Genomic DNA, 19,734 nt, shown 5'->3' with positions numbered 1-19,734 from the left:
CGAGTGTACTCCTGAGGGCTTGTAAGGCATCATTAACAAAATGGTCATTTATACTAGGACTGATGTTATGGGAGCTGGACTCAGAGTATTTTCTCAGAATATCACTAAGTACTGGCTGAACTGTGTGTTTCAACTCAAACACAGAACGGTCAGTTAAGGTTCTTCTAAGCTGTTTCTTATTCACTGGGACAGAAGGATGTTCCAGTGTAAACTGGAAGGTAATCATAAAGTGATCAGAAATGATGGGGTTAAGAGGAAGGACACTCAGCTGGCTGATCTCTATCCCATGGGTTAGAACAAGGTCCAGGGTGTGCTTATGACAGTGAGTGGGTTCATTCACACTTTGGGTGAAACCAACATCATCTAATAAAGCTGCAAAAGCCTTTCCTAGACAGTCACTGGGGTCATCAACATGAATATTAAAATCCCCTAATATTATAGTTTGATCAGAATCTAAGACAAAAGTCGATAGGAAGTCGGAAAACTCAGTTAAAAATTCTGAATATGGGCCGGGGGGGCGATAAATAATTATGAGTAAAACAGGTTTTCGAGTTTTCCTGTTTGGGTGACTTAAAGACAATATGATGTTTTCAAATGAATTATAAGCATTTTTAACTTTAGGGCTGAGAAGTAAGCTAGACTGTGATATTACTGCTAAACCACCTCCTTTCCCTGAAATCCTGGATTTCTGATAGTTAGCATAAGTGGGGGGGGGTTGCTTCATTCAATCTAACATAGTCATCCTGATGGAGCCAAGTTTCTGTTAAGGCTAAAAGACTAAGGTTTTTATCAGTAATTAACTCGTTGACTAAGAGGGACTTGGAGGAAATGGATCTAATGTTTAATAAACCGCATTTAATGACATCATAATTCTGCTTGTGAGAACTGCTGTCTGTCACTTTAAGGTTTCTATGATGCGCTCCTTTCATTTGTCTTTCAGCACATAAGCTAAAGCTCGGACCTGCTTGACTTTCCCTGCATGGGTTTTGCACCGGCACTAACCCTAAGGGAGGCTCAGAGGAGCGTTTTACACTGCTGCTCTGCGCCCGGGTCTCGTCTCTGGATTGTCAGGTTAACAGACTAAGGCTAGCAGAAATGTTTCTAGAAAGAAAAGCGGCACCGTCCCGGGTGGGATGGACGCCGTCTCTCCGCATGAGACCGGGCTTCCCCCAAAACGCGCTCCAGTTATCCACAAAACCAACGCCGTTTTCTGGGCACCATCTAGAAAGCCAGCGGTTAAATGATGAAAAGCGGCTGTACATTTCATCACTGACTAAGTTCGGCAGGGGACCAGAGAAAATTACAGTGTCGGACATCGTCTTAGCCAGTTTACACACTGAAGTTACGTTTAACTTAACCACCTCTGATTGTCTCCTTCGGGCATCATTACCGCCTGCGTGAATCACGACTCGACGGAACCTAGACTTACTCTGAGCTAACATCCTAAGGTTCCCCTCGATGTCACCAACTCTGGCCCCCGGATAACACCTGACTGTAGCCGCTGGGAGCTCCACGTTTCTAACTTCAGAAGAGCCTATAACCAGAGTTGAGTGTTCAGCGGGTGTGTCGCCGAGGGGGGAGAACCTATTACTAACGTGGAGTCTCGGGTGCTCTAAGTTTTTGCGTTTAGCAAGATGTTTCCTCCCAACCGGTGCAAACCCCTGACTGTCTCCCGGCTGTTGGGAGGGCGCTGGGGTGCTAGCTAAGTTAGCCCTGGTAGCGCGGCCCGCGCTACGAGTAACGACCTGGCTAGCCGGCTTAGCTTCAACTGTGCGGAGCCGCGCTTCTAACTGCTCCGGCCTGGCCTCCAAGTCTAACACAGGACACGTTAGAGAGACTATGTCTGTCAGCTGGCCTGGGAACGCCTCGTGGTCCCCCCAGAGGAGCTGGAGGAAGTGGCTGGGGCGAAGGAAGTCTGGGCATCTCTGCTTAGACTGCTGCCCCTGCAACCCGGTCCCGGATAAGTGGAGGAAGATGGATGGATACACAGCATAGGTTCCATAAAATGGCCGTTGTTGGCTGTGTGTAGGAAAAACCGGGGTTTGATTCCCGGGTCTGGGTTCCTCTGTGGTGGTCAACAGGCCAGATAAAATACAGAGTTGTGTCTGGAAGGGCAGCCAAATGTGCGTATTGCTGAAAGCGGATTCGCTGTGGCGACCCCTGAAGGGATATGCCGAAAGGTGAACAACATGCACAGGTTCTTATGTATGAGATGTATTTCCACTAAGATCTCTATTTAAACTTTCCTATACTTTTTATAAGGATTTTAATAGGATTGTGTCTACAAGAACCATCTGCATTGAAAGCTCCAATGTTTAGTAGAAACGTCAGAGTGCTACATAATCAAAAGTGGTTTAAATTTTGTCTGTCTGTTTTCACCTCTGATCTTCTGTCTTTTATCACTGCATCCATGAAATAAACCTGGTTTTGGCTCCGTTTTCAGCTGGACATCCACAGAACTTCAAAACGGAAATATTCCCTACAAATCACAAAAAAGGTATCTTCCCTGTCAGTCGTCTGAAGTCGCAGAAAGGCCAGTGTCGTGGTGCTTGCTGCAATGGAGCACAACACACCTGTAGGCTCACTGGGATGCTTAACAGCAAGATCGAAAAGCTTGGCATGTGAAAAATTACAGCATATAATAAAACGAATCTAAACTTTTGTAAAACCATTTGTGTTACACAAACAGGTGTTGTTTCTGCCTCAGCAGAGAAGATTTAACTTTACTTCCACTGTCAGCATGTGTCCGTTGTGCAGCAGAGACGGTTCTTTCTTCCATGTGCATGTCTAAGGAAATGCTAACATTGGTGTGGATTCACTTCTGAAGACAAAGCTCTCATGGTTCTAGTAGAATGCTCTTATCTGAATGTGTTCTTTCTGCATGCATGTGTAAGCATGTTTGATAAAGAGCTACCTGTATGTTTTTATGTCTGCACGCATGTTTTCCTCACAGTTTGTCAACAACATGACTCCACAAACACCACTACAAACACACACACACACACACACCTCCACGTGTCTCCGTCTGTATGCATTATGTTCTGGCCTCTGTTTCTCTTTGCTGGTCGCGCCAAAGCTGAGCCTGCCCGACAGACAACGACGAAGAGGAGGAAACGGAAGAACTCAGCCAGCAGCGCCAACAGCAGCGTGGGAGCCACCGCAGGCAAGAAGCGCAGTCCCGCCACCAACTTCAGCCTCTCCAGTCAGGTACCTGTAAGCATCGGCTCCACTCGGTTTGCTTCCTCCTTTACCGTCTTGCAGATCTGCTCTTGTATGTCTACAGGGAAACAAAGAAGCAGCAGCAATTGCTGTTGTTGTAGCTATTTGGTTTAACGTTTGCCAAATCCCAGAAGGTGGGGATCAAACCAAACTTGCCGTAAGATGAAGAAACCTGCAGGGACTACAAAAATACAGAAGACTTGACCTTTTCTTTTGTACAGCATTATAAACTGGCTTCCATGTATCATCAAGCTGTGTCAAAAAATTAAAATTTAACAAAACATAGTTCAAATGTGTTTACCCAATCAGACGTATTAACCGAACAAATTTAATGTACATAATGAAAATCACAGAGAAATGATTTGAAATGAAATAAAACAGACATCTATAACATCAAAGCACTGAAAGCACTACAGCTAAGATTGAAGTGATGGATATACTGCAGATCAGGGGTGCTCAAACGGTTTTGGCATACTATTCAGCCAACAATCTCCAACAAATCTACCTATATATATAAATATATATATATATATATTTGATTTTTGCTTTTGCTAAATTTGTGGCTTTCCACGACCGTTCCACATATGTCTTGCAGACCTTTCCTGCATGTATCACCAATGTACAACTTTTATATCGCATAAATGGCACACATGGTAAAATTATTCAATTGATGCACAAATCACTAATTAATTGCATACAAGCAGTGCAATAATAACGCACCCTACATGCATGATTGAAGTATTGTGTGACGAGTACATAAATCGGCCGACCCCTCCAGCAGTTTATACCAAGTGGGGGTCTCTCGGTCAGGTCTCTTGGGGGGGCGATGTCCAGCACCGGGTCGTGGTAGGGGGCCAAGCATGGCTTAAACTGGCTGATGTGATTTTTGCTCAGTGCTCTAAATGTCAAGGTGAACAAATCCAATGAAGTGCGCATTTACCTATTCTTTGCATGGTTTATTCGTGCTTATTCCGTGGTTTTAATGTCGTTCGTTTGTCATACATTTGTGAAAACTACAGATATAGAACACAACTTTTCTCACTTTTTACGCATATATTCACATATGACCAGTTTTCACCCGTGCAATGAGCGCAAAATGTACGTAGCTGCAATGTGACGCGGCGTTTAGATGGAGGCAGATGATTTGCTGTGAGGACATAAAAAGGGAGCAGCACAAAGATGATTACAAAAAAATGAATAAATAAAAGGACAAGGAAGAAGTGACATCAGAAATGATCATGTAGACGTGTGTACAATGCAAAGAAGTATTTCCAGATACAAAACTGTCAGATGTATAATCTATTGTTTTGAATAAAAGTATCAAAATATTTGAAAGCAAAAAAAAACAAAAAAACAGGCTGTTTAACAGTTAATAGTGAGGTCCAGTTTTAGATCTGTTTGAGGCAACATGGGCACCAGGTTCACTATACTGAATACATGGTCATCTGCGTATCTGTACTGGTCACACTGTTCCCCCTTTCCATTGTGGAGGGGCCTGGTTTGGTGACAGATCTCCATAGAAAACACTTGACACCCCAACAGGTTAAACAGCCTCTTAAACAGATGAGTGCAGTGACCCCCCCCCCCCCCCCCTCCAGTATCCCATGCCATTGTGTTTGTGTGCAGTCCATACTGTACTTTCTTCTTCTTCCTCCTCATGCACTGCTCATTATGCTCATGCTGTACTACATTTACTCCCCAGCATCCAATTTAGTGTTGTGCAGCCGCGCTGGTGCAGTTCTTCAGCACAGATCATTTCAGGGCCTGCATAAAATGCACTGATACCAAACATAAAAGGAATTTGTTGATGCCAAAGTGTGGCTGGCTGGCATTAATGTGTGTTCATGTTGTACACAGGGCTCATTCAGCTTAATGGGAATCTTAAGAGAGGCACAAATGATCCCTCTGTAGTGGCGGATTATTTCAGAGAATATCTTGTCTTTATGTGGTTTGTTTTGCTAGAAAATGCTCTTCATGGTGTCACAGCATTGCAGCTCTTATGAGAGACTGACCCTATTTTTTGATATAGAAGGTCTGCTCAACCAGTGAATGGAATCGATTTGGATTCACAGTTTGATTTATGAATTAACAGGATTCAGTTAAAATCCTTTGTTAAAATGTCATTCTGGTTTGGTTGGGGTCAGTTTAATGGTCAGTTTAACTATTGATGTAAACTAAACTATTTTGGAACTATTATTTTTTTCAAATTAAATCTTGTATGAAAACTAAGAAAAAGCTCTTTTCCCTTAGAAAACACGTGAATTTCTTTTTTTTTTAAATATGTGTGGATCCATGGATTTGAATGTGCATCACATTTGTTGGTCAGATTGGTTTAATGAACAGATTTGTTTCAAAGGCAGTCCCCCTCCATAGAATGTGCTCGCCACTCTTAATGCAGTTCTAACTTTTTTACCAGTTTTGGTGAAGGTGGGATACACCCTGGACAGGTTGCCAGGCTGTCACAGGACCCCCTCCTTCACCCACAAGACCCATGACAGGCTCCAGCAACCCGTGGCCCCAAAAGGGCGTCAGCAGGTTGAGAGCATAGATGGATGGTGAAGGTGTGGGTGTGCACTCAGTCTTTGCTGCAGAGATTCAGGGCTCTAGACAAACCTAGACTAACCACATCGGTGTGTTGTCGGTGGAGCTGTCTGCAGAATGCAGCAGGAACGGAACGTCTCATTTGAATTTTCATTCTGGCCACACTTTGTTTCTCCTTTATTAAGTCAGGCTGCTTCTTCATCTGCGGCTTTTTCTCATTTCCTCGTTCAGCTGGTGTTGGTTCTGGATCAACAACACAACGCCATGCGCACTCTGAGAGGCCTTTCTGCGCTCTTGTCTTCATCCTGCTGCCTGCGCTCCTCTTCCTCGGTCTCACACATTCATGATGCCTGTGTCCCACACATACATGCGCAGATTGTTTTCTCTGCAGAAAACAGCGTGGCACCGCGCCAGCTCTCATTATAAGGGATATCTGCGCACTCCTTCCTGATCACATGCACGCTCTTTACTTCATCATCCCCCCCTGCACCAACACCTCCCCCACCCGCAGCAGTCGGTGGTGCATTTACGCGCCTCTTAAGGACGGCCCGCCAACACGCTGCTTACATATGTTGCACGTCTGCCGTCTTTGTCTGAGAACTTGTTCGTTTGTGGCTGAACACGAGCCTACGTGAGCCCAATCACAATGAGGAGTGGACCCTCCAGCATGGGGGGGGTTTTGGTAGGAGGTGGGGAGCAACACTGACCTCTAGTGGTCAGAGCTACAGACACATGCTGCTTTAAGTGTTTGTCAGGATCATGAGGTTGGGTGATCTTTATTTTTCAACTTAAATATATGCTATGTGTGTCTTTATACTTTTATGAGCTGAAACAGCTCAATTTATTCTAAAATAACTGAAAAACAAATCAAAAATATTTCTGAAATGCAAAGAATCAAAACCTTCATCTAGTTGACTTATTTTAGTTTGAATGTGATCATGGAAATACATTTTAGGTCACTTTTATTGTTTGAATGCTTTCAGAAAATACAACCATTAAAGATCTCGGGTTGTTTTCAAATGTTTTTGCAAATTTCACCGTCCTTGAAAAACTGTCTGCAGCAGCTGCGCAGACAGGAGTCAGTGGTGACGGACTGCAAACCATCTCTTTTGCTGTAACATCAGGTTAGGGTTGTATCTAAAACATTCCGCTGAAACGAAGCTGTGCATCTCAGCAAACACTGTCTAAAAAAAGACGGAAATAAAACTAATGAAGTCAGAAGCCACATTCAGTTTGGTCAGAGCACCGACAAGACAAAGTACGTCCTGCTTAGAAATCATGTTAATAAAGAAGGAATTAGGATGTTTTAGTTTTCAGTAGCCAACATATAAGACAAAAACAAATCAAATAAGAAAGTATTGAAAATAATAAACTAACGGCAGCAGTTAAAAGAACATCTGTGTTCTTGTTGTCAGCCCAATCCCAACAATTTTCCACTTGTTGTTTGGGAGCCCATGGAAATTTGTCCTCCGTGCTAATCTGGCAAAATATGCAAATAAGAGTGTTGGGTGAAACATTCACAGCCTGATCTCAGCCGTTGTAAAAGCTAACTTAAGGAGATGAGCAGACACGCAAACATAGCATTAATTAACTCACAATTAGAGCTCCCCAGTCTTTGACTAGCCACCAGCTGTTATTGTTGGAGGGATTTTCTTCTGGAGGGGTGTTCCTAAAATTGGCCAGAGGTAGGTTGACGGGGGCTCCTCACAGGAACAGATGGTGAATGCAAGGCTTGTTGGCAATCAGGACATTTTAGCTAATGACTTAATTAACGATGCAAATTGACAAAACTGTGGATATTGTCGTTTGGTTGAAAAGCGCACCTAAATTAATTAGCCTGATTAAGGCATCGTGGGGTTGCGAAGTGGTCGCTGGGGGCTTAGAGATGACTTGGATTCATGCTCTGCTCCTCTTATCGTTGCCTTTTGATGGGAGTGGGTCAAGTTACACCGTTTTCTGTGCCGGAATCAGCATTTAATGGCTCTGTTTTATGTTAAAAAGCCTTTGTATATAATAGTGTTGCTGTGAAATGAATGTTTGTGAACAAAAGTTCCACCATCAATGCTTTGTTTCAGTGCCTGTTTGTTGGGATTCAGGGTTGTGTAGCAGTTTACGACAGTAGGGTAGACTCTTGGAGTTTGGTTGCCATGTGCAGATATCTGTGTGTGCTTGTTGCAGAGGAATGGCTGAGGAGGAGATCTCCCAAGCCAGACAGTTGACACACATGGCCAGTGAAGCATGCGCCCTATTTAACTGTAGAGCTTCCTCCTAGGTTACAATGGGGGGGCAGCAAGATACACAGATGAGATACAAAAACTCACAACTAATGCAGCCAAAACCTATGTCAAAATGTAGACCACATCTCAGTGTTGTGGGTTCTTTTTGTAAGGAAGAAAAAAAAACATGAGCCAACAGAAGCCCTTCTGGGTTCATCCCTCTTCATCAAGGCTTCTCAGCATCACAACAGTCACAGATATCAGTAGATATAGGATAAATCCCTTGTTCCCCTCCATGACCCCCTCTGAGAGGGTCATCTGTGTGAAATATGTCTTACATGATGAGTATTGATTGCAGCTGGTACAGAGCACCAGGAGAATCCACTGTCTCAACAGGAAGGTTTCATTTGCACAGCGAGCAGTGAGAGGGGTTGACCATGTGGATGGGTTCACTGGATACAGCAAGGCTTGTCCTAAAAACACTTGCAGTCAAAGTCCAGTGCAGGCAAAAGATGTGCGGCGAAGCAGAAACACACACCCTCAGCTGAGGGTAACTGGGTTCTCGAGAATCGCAAAATACACAATGAAACAGCTCTATGCCGTTTGAAAGGGCTTTTTGAGCTTTTAAGTTTATGAAAATGTTCATTCCACACTATAAACAATCTCAAAGCGGTAATTTGATCCATTCACGCATTTCTGAGCGTTCCTCTAAAAACCCGTGCTCTGAGCACCAGCCCCTCCCACTCCACGGAAACACGTGGGTTTTCACGTTGTGACATCACAAAGTGGGAACAGCCCTTTTCAGTAGGAGTCTGTGCTGGCAGCCCCGCCCCCAGGCTAACACACACACACACACACACACACACACTTTCTCCATGGAGCTACCGGGGACCAGCAAAAACGTCTTCCTTTTAAATGCACAGTATACACGTCCTTCTTTGCAAAAGTTTTTTTTTTTCTCAACTTGTCCTGTCCAACAGCTAGGCAGACAGATGAGAGCTGAGGGCCTCTTGGGTTGGACATATTTTACTTTAACAAGAGGGGTTATTAATCTTCAGACAAACCAAAGGTATGTCTGAATAAACCCCTTTTGTAATTGAGGCCAAACTTTATTAATTTCAAACATGTCTGAAAATCTTTGGTGTTGGACCGGACGGAAAAGGAAAGAGGGGAAGAAGAGAGAGGGACGTTAGAGAGAGGGGGGGTAAGGGGTGATAATAGGAGGGGAAAGGGGATAAGACCATGAAGCAGCATAAAGCAACAAGTTTACTGGTTGTTAATCATTATGGTAAGGTTCAAATGTAAAAAAAAAACAAACAAAAAAAAAGGGCGGAGCCTGTCCACACACACACTCAAATGTTATAAACACACTTGTTAGTTGCAAAAATGTCCACCTGTCGACATGTACACAAAACAGATAGTGTTCACACGCATACTTATGCCTTAAAACCAACTAGTGTGAAATATTTCAGTCATTCAGTCTGTTGAGCTGACACCTGTGCTCAGGTGAGTGTTTATGTTCTTCTAAAATGGATGGTGGAACGTGAAAAGAAGGAGGGAGAGTGCCCAGTCATCCCCACCCCAAGACCCCCACCGTACCAGCAGCGGCAGCCTGATTCCCCCCAACACCACACGGGAACCGGCAGGGAACAACCGCCGCCCGGGCGACCAAGCCCGCCACCCAGGCCAGGGCCAGCAGGGCCGCCGCAAGGCCCCCAGAGCCAGAGAGCAGGGAGGCGCGGAGGGAAAGAGGGCGCCGCCCCAGCCCAACCAGGAGAGCAGCCCCCCCGCCGCGCCGGGAGAACCCAACGCAGGGCCCCACCGGAGAAGGACGCCCACAGCCCCAGACGAGCACCCCACCACCACCCAGGAGTTCCGGGCATCCCCCCGCCCCAACCCCAGGTACGGGCCAGGACCCCCCAAGGGAGACCCACTCCGCACTCCAGGCAGCCATCCGCCCGGCCAACGGTTGGTCCAGGGAGGAGCGAGGCAGGGGCCCGCCGCCCCCGCCCAGGAGGGGGGAACCCCGGGGAAAAAAGAGGGCCCACAAGGGGTGTTGTAAATATGGCCCGACCAGGCTCGGCCACAGTTGGAAATTTGGCGGGGCCCAGCACTCAGGAGCAAGGACCAGAACCCACCCCCCAGGGACACGAACACCCCCGGCTCAGATGTAATGTGAACCCCCCCACCGCGCGGAGAGAGCACCGCCGGGCCCAGGAAGCCAGCACCCCGGGGACACAGCCGCCGTTGCAAAGGGGCCCGTACCCCCCACCAGGGAAGAGGCAGGGGACAGATGGTCCTAGGTCCCACCTTCCTTGCAAAATGTGTGTGCGTGTATGTGTGTTTGAGAGAGTGTGTGTGTGCATGTGTGTGTGTTTATGTTGGGATGTATATATTGAGGGGGGAGGGGTGTGTGTACTAAGGGGGGTGCGGTTAAAATTGGCGGGTAGGGCACTAAGGGGACGTCTCCTGATTACTCACAGTGACGTCCCCTCACCCTCCCCACCAAGGGGCCCTAAATGTCTAAGGTGCGGTTAAAATTGGCGGGTAGGGTGCTAGGAGGACATCCGCTGCTTGCTGGCAGTGATGTCCAAGCACCCCCCCTACCAAGGGCCCTACATGTCTAAGGTGCAAATAAAACCGAAAGAGGGGGGGCCCACTCCATACGGCAACCACAGGAGGGGGGTCACTGCCTAGTAAACCCCCCCCCCCCAAGGCTCATCGCAGGCTAAGCCCCCCACCCCCTCACCCTATTATGAGGTTATATGAGGAAGGGGGTAAGTTGGGGACAGATGATAGACTGTCCCCCGGTGGTCAAACAGCCGTCCCCCGCCCCCCCCCCCAGCAAGGGGGCCAGGCCCACCCAGCCCCGGGGCCCCACCCCCGGAGGCGCAGACACCCCAGGCCCAGCACCACCACCCCCACACAGAGAGAGGGGAGCCAGAAAGCGCCGGCCCCCCCCGGAGCAAGCCCAGGCCCCCACCCCCAAACGCCGGCCCTAGAAGAGCTCTGGTCAGGCCTCGACGGGACCGAGGCAGCCAACCGGCCGGGGAAACCGCCGATGGCCTCAGCGGAGACCCCGACCCGTCAACCCCCCCTGCCCCGTACCAATAGTGGCCCCCCCCCTCCCCCAGAATGCCCCCCCACAGGACAGGGCCGACAAGACCCCCACCCCACCCCACCCCCAGACCCCGCAGCCGAAGCGGATGACACCCAGAGCGACCGGGGGCCCCAAGAGGGTTGTCCCGTCCCGCCCCAGAGCCAGGGAAGGGCCGATCCCAGCCCCAGGTGTAGACGGGAAGCCCATCCAGCGCCGCTGGGCCCCCCCCCCCGAGCAGCGCCCCCCGCCAACCCCCCCCAGCACAGGCAAAGGGACCACCCCCCCCAAGCCAAGCCAGACCACCACCCCACCCCCCCCCCACCACGCACCCCCACACCCAAGCCCAGAGGACCACGCAGCGCCCCAGGCCGCCCCACCCAGGCGCCGGACCCGACCCCCCGACCAACGGAGCCCCCACCACCCCCGGCCAGGCACCGGAGGCCCCGACCCCCACCCCGGCCCACGGCAGAAGGGCAAGGAGCAGCGACGACCATGCCCCCCCCACCCCCTAAGTCACGGAGTTAGCTATGGGAGACCAGAGAGACCGAATTCTTTCAAAGTTACTTGAACTTTGGGCTGACATTTTTTCCAAGCTGATATGATCAAGCAGCAGATTTCTGTGTTGACTTATGTTTATATTTTTTTTGCTTTTCCAATTTATTAAAATAGTTTTTTTAGCAATGCAAAGAGTTATGAAAATGATAGAGCCTAATCCTCCTTCTACATCGATGGCACTCATGTCACCAAGCACACAAAGTGACGGTGAAGCTGTGATTGAAACCTTAAGCCAGACTGATAGATCGGCACATACCTGCTGCCAGAGAGCCTGGACAGGCGTGCAGAACCATAGTGCATGCATGTAATTGTCGGGTAGATTACTGTCACAGTGCTGACAAATGTCTGAGTTACTGAGACCCATCTTGAACATCCTCTGTCCAGTGTAGTAAATTCTGTGAAGAGTTTTGAAATGGATTAGCTGCAGATTTGGATTTTTTGTCATTTTGAAGGTGTTTAGACAAAGTTCTGACCAAAAACTTTCATCTGTGCTGATGCTCAAATCCGCATCCCATTTTGTTGTCGGAAGTGAAATATTGTTATCTAAATTACATAAAAGTTTGTATATTTTGGAGAGAGTTTTATTCATTGAGAAATTGATCAGAGTGGTAACTACATCTGGTAGCTTTAAACACGTATACACGTCCTTCTTTGCAAAAGTTTGGATGTGGTTGTTTTCGTGGGCGAGACACATTCACGCTGCTAAGGCCGCCTCTAGGATGATGTCATGAAATGGGCGGAACCCACAGGAGTGAAAGGCGGAGCCTCAGAGATTGAAATGTCTTACTTCCGGATTGGAAAAAACGAATAATTAATTAAAAAAATAATTCCTTAATGTGCCAAAGGTAATAAATGATCACATACATGGATATTGTTTTCTATAAAAAGCTTAAGAATAGCAAGATATAGGCCATCAGAACTTTATTTACTGTCAATGCCATTTTTTATTATTGGAAAAGGCATTTATTGTAAGTGATACTATTCTAATTTAAAAGTCTTTATAGATCTATTTTTTAATGAATCTTGTTGGTAGAGGATGCAGAAGGGGGTTAGATGGAGGAAGTTGATTTGCTGTGGTGACCCCTGAAGGGAAAAACCAAAAGTAAAAGAAGCAAAAGTCGGTTACTGCTCCGAAGAATTTAATAAACTTAAATAGAATCATTTCTCTTCTGGGGGTATTTTAAAAGTTCTGCAGAAAGGCATATTGGCTTTATTGGTAATAGCACCATCACACATAGAGCCAGATAAAAAGGATTATAAAGATTTGAAGTAGCTTTAAAGAAGCATTTAGTCTGTTCTGCAACAAAACCCAACACTCCAGTAACACACACAACACACACACAAGATCTTTAAACCTGTTTGTTGGATAGATGGAATTAAAGATGTCTTCTGTTGTAAATGTCTTTTTTTTAACACTGAAAGGATGAAAAGAATTGAAAATATGCCATAAAGGAACAGAACTATCAGAGCGTAGTGGGAATTTTTTTTTATTAATTTAATCACCTGAAAAGGAACTGTTGTGTTGTCAAAACGTCTTTCTCCTCGTCTTTGTCTCTGCAGGACGTGATGGTGGTGGGTGAGCCCACACTGATGGGTGGTGAGTTTGGGGATGAAGATGAGCGCCTGATCACTCGCCTAGAGAACACACAATATGACGCCACCAATGGTTTGGATGACGAGGACGACTTTACCAGTTCGCCTGCTCTGGGAAACAACACCCCCTGGAACAGCAAACCCCCTGCTGCCCAGGACAGCAAGCCTGAGAGCACAGCGCCACAACCCTCGCAGTAAAAACCAGAGAAGAAAACAGCAGATACTTGGCTCCATGTGGACTGGGTTTTAACCCCCCTTCCCCAAAGGGCAGTTCTTCTATACGTTTCAACATCTTCATGAATCAGAACCCCTGATGGTCGGCATGCCCAGCCTGACTCTGTCTATTGGAACAACCAGGAGAACCCTGAGAACTGTCTGCACTGTTCAGCAATACCCACAGACAAGTTATGCATACAAGTTGTATGCAACTGTAATTTAAAAATAGCAAAGCAAAGTGAGGCTTACTTGAAGAATGCACTGAGAGCCGGCAGATCAAATTCTCCACCCTGGACCCACAGATATGAACCTTTCGGCTCGTGGAATACCACAGCTGTGATTGCTTGACCTGCAGGTCAGAAGTCATCATGCTGACAGCAGACAGTGGGAAGGAAAGAAGAAGAGTAAAATCAACAAAATAAACGTCTCAGACATTGAAAATTTGTGAAGGAAACATGGTTTTAACAGCCAGCAGAGCCCATGGAAGCATCTCACCACAATGGGGACAAATGAAACGTTGTTTGGGGCGATTGCATTTTCGTTGGAAATTGAGTCGGCTGTTGGTTTGCTTCTGTTGTTGCTTTTTATTTTCATTTCCAATTAAGAGGAAATAAACGTGCTCTGCCAAAATGGACTTTTTTCAAATGAGAGAAAATCGCCGTTGGATTGTTTTTCCACATTATGGCAGTCGTCACAGATTGTGATTTCATGCAAACCAGTTTGATTGTGTTCGTAGTCTTTTGGTATTTTGCTTCTCTCTGAATCTTTTGCAGTCACATTGTAATTTGCGTGAACATTGTCAACATGCTTTGACGCATTAATGTTGTTGATTTCTTTATACGTTTCTTAAAATTGGACTTTGTTTCCCTTTAACGACCTATTCCCAAACTGACAATAAACCTTTTCCTGCATGATTTTAGAGGACTTTGATTTTGTTTGCTATTTGTGCTTTTAAAACACATCCATTGATTTGACCTTTTGGGTTCAACAGTTTGGGAACACTGTAACAAGGTTTGTAGCTCTGTATATAAGGATGGAATCTATTTTGTCCACTGTAAATCAGCCACTGAAAGCAGTTTGGATTTGGCAGCTGTATTGTTTAGTCCCAGAGGGGATTATTTCTGTGGGATGGCAAAGACAAATGCTGCTTTGCCTCTTTAAGAAAGAAAATGTCTAATGTTACCTGGTCTCTAACAATTACAGAACTAAAACAGGACTTGAGAAGAACAAAAAATAAAGCTGTTGTATTTGAGGAATTTTCATTAACATCAACAAAGCAGTTTTACTTTTCTAAACTGAAATGAAATGTCATCCACCCCACAGAAACACTGGGAGATTCCTGTGTTTGTGTTCACAAGTGTTCTTTCATTGAATTGATACTCAAGTATGCCACTGACTAATTTTGATAGATTTTTGTTTGAAAATCAGCAGGAACACAATGGCAGGCAGAGGTCTTTCTAATTGGATCAAATGGATATTTATTTGTGCATTTGTGAGGATGCTAACACATTTCTAAATATGTTTCAACCTACTGTTAATAGACATCATTTGTACATTATATAGCAAAAGTGTTCAGTGTCAAATCTGATGTCTGGTATGTATGCTTTATCATTATGTGTGCCAATAAACCGTGCTTAAAAAGACTGAATTGGGCTTGGTTACACACAGTAAGGGGGTTTCCCACCAGTGCACTGTTTTCAGGGGCTTTATCATTTGAACAAGTTTTACTCTAAAATAAAAACTGATCATATGAATGAAATGAGTGAAATGTATCTAGTTATCGTTATAGAAATATGAATTTTGGACTTGTGATTTTTATTTGTAAAACATTTAAAAGAAAATGTATACGAATATTTATGCCTATAGTTTAAAATAACATTTAACCCTTGTGCTATCCTAGGCACTTTAACGTTGGGAGTGGGGTCATCTAGACCCACTAGACAGAGCTCTGAACCTTTTTTCTTCAATGATTTGTGATCTTCACTGGTGTCCATGGATTACATGAAATCTTTCCACCTTTATCCACCTTTGTCATGGTAGGGAGAACACGTCAATGTAGGGGGGGGGGGGTCATAGGATAGCACAAGGGTTAAAAATCCCCCATTAAATCATAAAAAAAGGGAGCAGGAAGACTGAAGAAGACAAGAATGCATAATTAGATCACTACATAACCAACAGTTGGAAGAAAAACACTTCAATGTGGCTTCTAATGTCTTTCTTTAAGGATAACAATTTTCTGTCTTCCTTCCACTCTTGGGATTATTTTCACAGCTCCTCAGGTCCACAGAACAACACAAGCATGTGTGCATTGGAGGTGAGTGACAGGTGAGTGACAGTGGGCTCTCTGAGCAGCGCCGTTCAGAAAACTGTGAGGACGTCAACCAGCTGGCAACCTTGTCCATTATAGAGACCATATCTAAATTAATAATCAGCAAAGACTTTAGCATTCTAAATCTTTTGATTTATTCACCTGAATTTGTCTGGTTTTCTGTTATTTTTATTGATTATCTTCTGAAATACAAAACTGAATCCGGAGTGCCTCTCACATCAATGTGCCTTTCAAAGTCGTTATCTTTTGATGTTTACTGTCATGACCCAGATGTTATAGTTTTTACTATTGACTCTTACCTATATTAAACGGCGGAAATGTTCTATTCTAGTCATTGCCTTGTTAGAGTATGTAAATTGCTCCATGTTCATCAAGGATGTTTTTTTTTTGTGAGGTTCATTTGCCTGATTTTGATATGGAACTAATTTTAACCCCTTGTGCTATCCTAGGCACTTTAACATTGGGAGTGGGGTCATCTAGACCAGCGTTTTTCAACCTTTTCTGAGCCACGGCACACTTTAACCTTAAAAAAAATCCCGCGGCACACCAGCATCCAAAAATTTAAAAAAAGAAGGAGAAACTCATAGTCTGTATTGATCTACAGCCCCTCCACAATCTCACATGCATTTTTGAGATAATTGTTGCAGAAAAAGCTGGAAACTGCAGCTGTTTTTTTCTCTAAAAGATTCAATAAAAGTTAAGTTAGAAGATTTAAAAATAGTTTGATGTGTGTTAGTTGGTTTCAAGACGTTTAACGACAGATCTCCTTGTGCCCTGTCACTCTCACAACCCAATGCATCATGGGAGATGTAGTGCATAAAATGGCCGGAGATCGGTTTTCGGAGCTTCATTGTTTTGTTCACTTGTTCCACGGTCTGATACCAGATTCTGTGGAAAGCTTCACCGCTAAAGACGAGCTTTAGCTGGTATTTTTGTTAGAACTGAGCGACTTTACGAGCTAAATCGGGACAAGGAAGTGAAGACTTTAAGCACTTCTGATTGGTCAGACTGATGACATGTGATTAAGCCCCTCAAGAATGATTGGTGGAGACAGTCAAAGGGACGGGACTTTTCCCAAATACAGCCGGAGCTGCAGCTGAATCGCGTCATTCTTATCAAAATGTCTTTAATAAAATAAAATAAACGCAAAGAAAAAGTATTTTACGATCTTTTATATTCCTAACTCCTCAGTGTTTTATCAGGGCCTGTTTGGATGAACACAGAGCTGAAATCCTGGAGATGGGAAATGTTTTTAGATCAGTTAATGAGGGCAATTTTCCACGGCACACTTGACCATCTCCCACGGCACACTAGTGTGCCGCGGCACACTGGTTGAAAAACACTGATCTAGACCCACTAGACAGTGCTCTGAACCTTTTTTCTTCAATGATTTGGGATCTTCACTGGTGTCCATGGATTACATGAAATCTTTCCACCTTTATCCACCTTTGTCATGGTAGGAATAACACGTCAATGGAAGGGGGGGGGGGGTCATCTAAGATAGCACAAGGGGTAATATTACATAAATATGAGCGAGACTGGTGAAGCCACTTGGTTGAGTAGTGAAAAGTTTCAAAGAAGACTTTAGGTCCAGGTGCCATGATTCACCTTCAAGACAACATCACCTGGAAGAATGAGAACCTTTATCGACAAGTTTGGTCTGAACAAAACCACATCATTGTCCGATGGTCAGAGACCAGCCTTAAAGACATTAGTTGTGTCAAGGAATAATTGCAACCACCCCTGCTTTGCTTCATGGTCGTTTGTTTTTCTGTGTCATGATTCAGATCTCAAATGACAAACATAGTTTGTCAGAGTGACCGGTCAGGTAAAACCATCTGTTCTTCAGTCAGTTGATTGATTTATGTCACTGAAATTGCAACCAAAGGAATCCAGAGGCATTAAACACAGAGAGTAAACATTAAAATGTAGGGGTGTAACTATTCACTTTCACAACAATTTGATTTATGTCATACATTCTGTTTGCTGATGCGATTCAAAGTCAATATTAGCTCATTTTAAACGATCCTATTCTCTGACCCAGAAGGGATCCAGATCCTCTTTATCCAAACTTCCAGCAGTGAGACTCAAACAGAAATTCCTGCTACTGAACAGTTTTCCAGATTCTTGGATTTCTTCCAGATCATCAAGTGGAAATGAAATCTGTGTCCAAACAAACAAGTAAACTAGAATGAATGTCAAATCCATTCACATGTTAGTTTCCTAAAGTTCACCCCTGTTGTTTTTCCACATCCAAAGAATCCAAAGGGAACATTCTTAGAACATTCTAGACACTGGATGGTCACATGACTTTATTCAAAGTCTGTCCACACATTGGACTGGAATGATGGATGATCAGTTTTTGATGACATCACATGTGTGTTGTCCAGTGTGATGTAATTGGTCATTTTTACATGACAGTAAAATAAACTACCATATCTCTGTCCAAATGGTATTTTCCAATATCAATTATGGATTAATTTGTTTCATTTTGAAACGATTTTTAATAGTATTGGTTGACTTGATTTGATTTGATTTGGTTACCAACTTTCCTCAAATAGATGGATCTGGTTGGGTTGTAGGAATATTAAATTGATTTATCGCTGAAAAGGAATCCATGACAGGTTTAATCAATTCTAGGATTGTCAGATAATCTGAGTTTCTTATTCTTTGATAATTATTCTTACATTTGGGGCAACGAATGTAAGTTAAAAATAATAGTTTTACACTTACTTTTTTTTAGCATGAACATTTTTTTAAACACAAAGATAGGATGTAGACAGGAAAATGTGTGATTTAGTTATGTGAGCGGATCTGAACATACGAAAGAACTTTTGCATCTCCAAGTGGAAGGTCGCAGTACTGCCACCTATTTTATTTTTGGATTTGTTCATGTGGAAAAACTTCACTTTCACTTTTATACAATCTATTTATTGAACTATAATTAAAATAATGGCAACAGAAAAATAGATATCTTGAAAACATACTGGATGCCACACAGCTGACACCACCCACAACGTGAGCGTCACGGCTAATATAGAATGAAAAACACTCGTGTTTTTCTTTTTTATATACATGAAAAAATTAGAACGAAGATTATCATTAATTCATTCATCTTCTAACCCGTTTTGTCCTTTTTGGGGTCACAGGACTGCCATCCCGGCCACTCATGGGGGGAAGCGGGGACAAAGATTATCCCTTTATTTTATTTCTATTTTTTTTTTGGTTGGATGCAATACGCTGCCATAGGATTTGTGTATTTAGAGAAAAAAAAAACACATGAGATTTTTGTACCAGTATTTTTAAGAAAATATAAAAGCAAAGAAGTCCAAAAAAGCTGGGCTCTAAGCTTGTTGTCTGTTCATAAAACCTGTAATATGAGCTGAAAGCTGCAAGTTAAAAAGCCACAAGGTGTCCGTGTCATAGACATGATCTGTTTTGTTTATGCTCATCCAATAACACTACAGAGAAAAATACTGAATGTTGACCAGCATGAACTGTTTATTTATGTTTGTGAGTCAATCCCGATGACAATATCGGACACAAAGCAGCAAAGTCAGTGGGTGACCTGCTGGACGCTCACTTTGTGGGTGTAGTCAACTTGTGGCACAGAGTCTGTAATTTTTTAAATAATATTTTATACAATTTTTTTGTTTTTGACATATTGTTCTCCAACGTTTCCATATTTTTTCTGTTTTTCGCGATACGCTTTTTTTGTATATCATGTTTTTGTTTTTTATTCACGACACTCCCCTGGCTCTAATTATTTTCTTAATTTCGCTCTTTTTTATTTTTGAACTACAGTTGTAGTTCACAGCGAGGAGATAAGGAACCGTCTACAAATTGCATTAGTCGAACATGCTGGTTTACTCTAAGAGAAGGAGGAAGGATATTAGTGGTTTCTGTAGAGTTTGTTATAACAATGATGAGTACCTGTGATGTTTTTCAGATTATTAATGGTGAAG

The 19,734-nt window shown here is 44.0% G+C and overlaps 1 protein-coding gene across 4 annotated transcripts in view; it reads left to right on the top strand.

The window, feature by feature from the left end:
- ldb2 (LIM domain binding 2) overlaps positions 1-15,088 on the top strand; it is a 97,999-nt gene extending 82,911 nt beyond the window's left edge. Inside the window, exons 7-9 of one of the 4 annotated variants that reach the window (XM_023959478.1) lie at positions 2,444-2,497; positions 3,077-3,213; positions 13,192-15,088. In XM_023959478.1, coding sequence (XP_023815246.1) covers positions 2,444-2,497; positions 3,077-3,213; positions 13,192-13,422 — 422 coding nt within the window. In that variant the 3' untranslated portion in view covers positions 13,423-15,088. Of the gene's footprint in view, positions 1-2,443; positions 2,498-3,064; positions 3,214-13,191 lie in introns of all 4 variants that reach the window. The other 3 variants (XM_023959479.1, XM_023959476.1, XM_023959477.1) reach the window with 3 other exon arrangements.
- Positions 15,089-19,734: the final 4,646 nt, after the last annotated feature.

The sequence above is a fragment of the Oryzias latipes genome, chromosome 10 (genome assembly GCF_002234675.1).
Source record: "Oryzias latipes chromosome 10, ASM223467v1".
NCBI classification, from domain to species: Eukaryota; Metazoa; Chordata; class Actinopteri; order Beloniformes; family Adrianichthyidae; genus Oryzias; species Oryzias latipes.
This window is presented reverse-complemented; position numbering and strand designations above follow the sequence as displayed.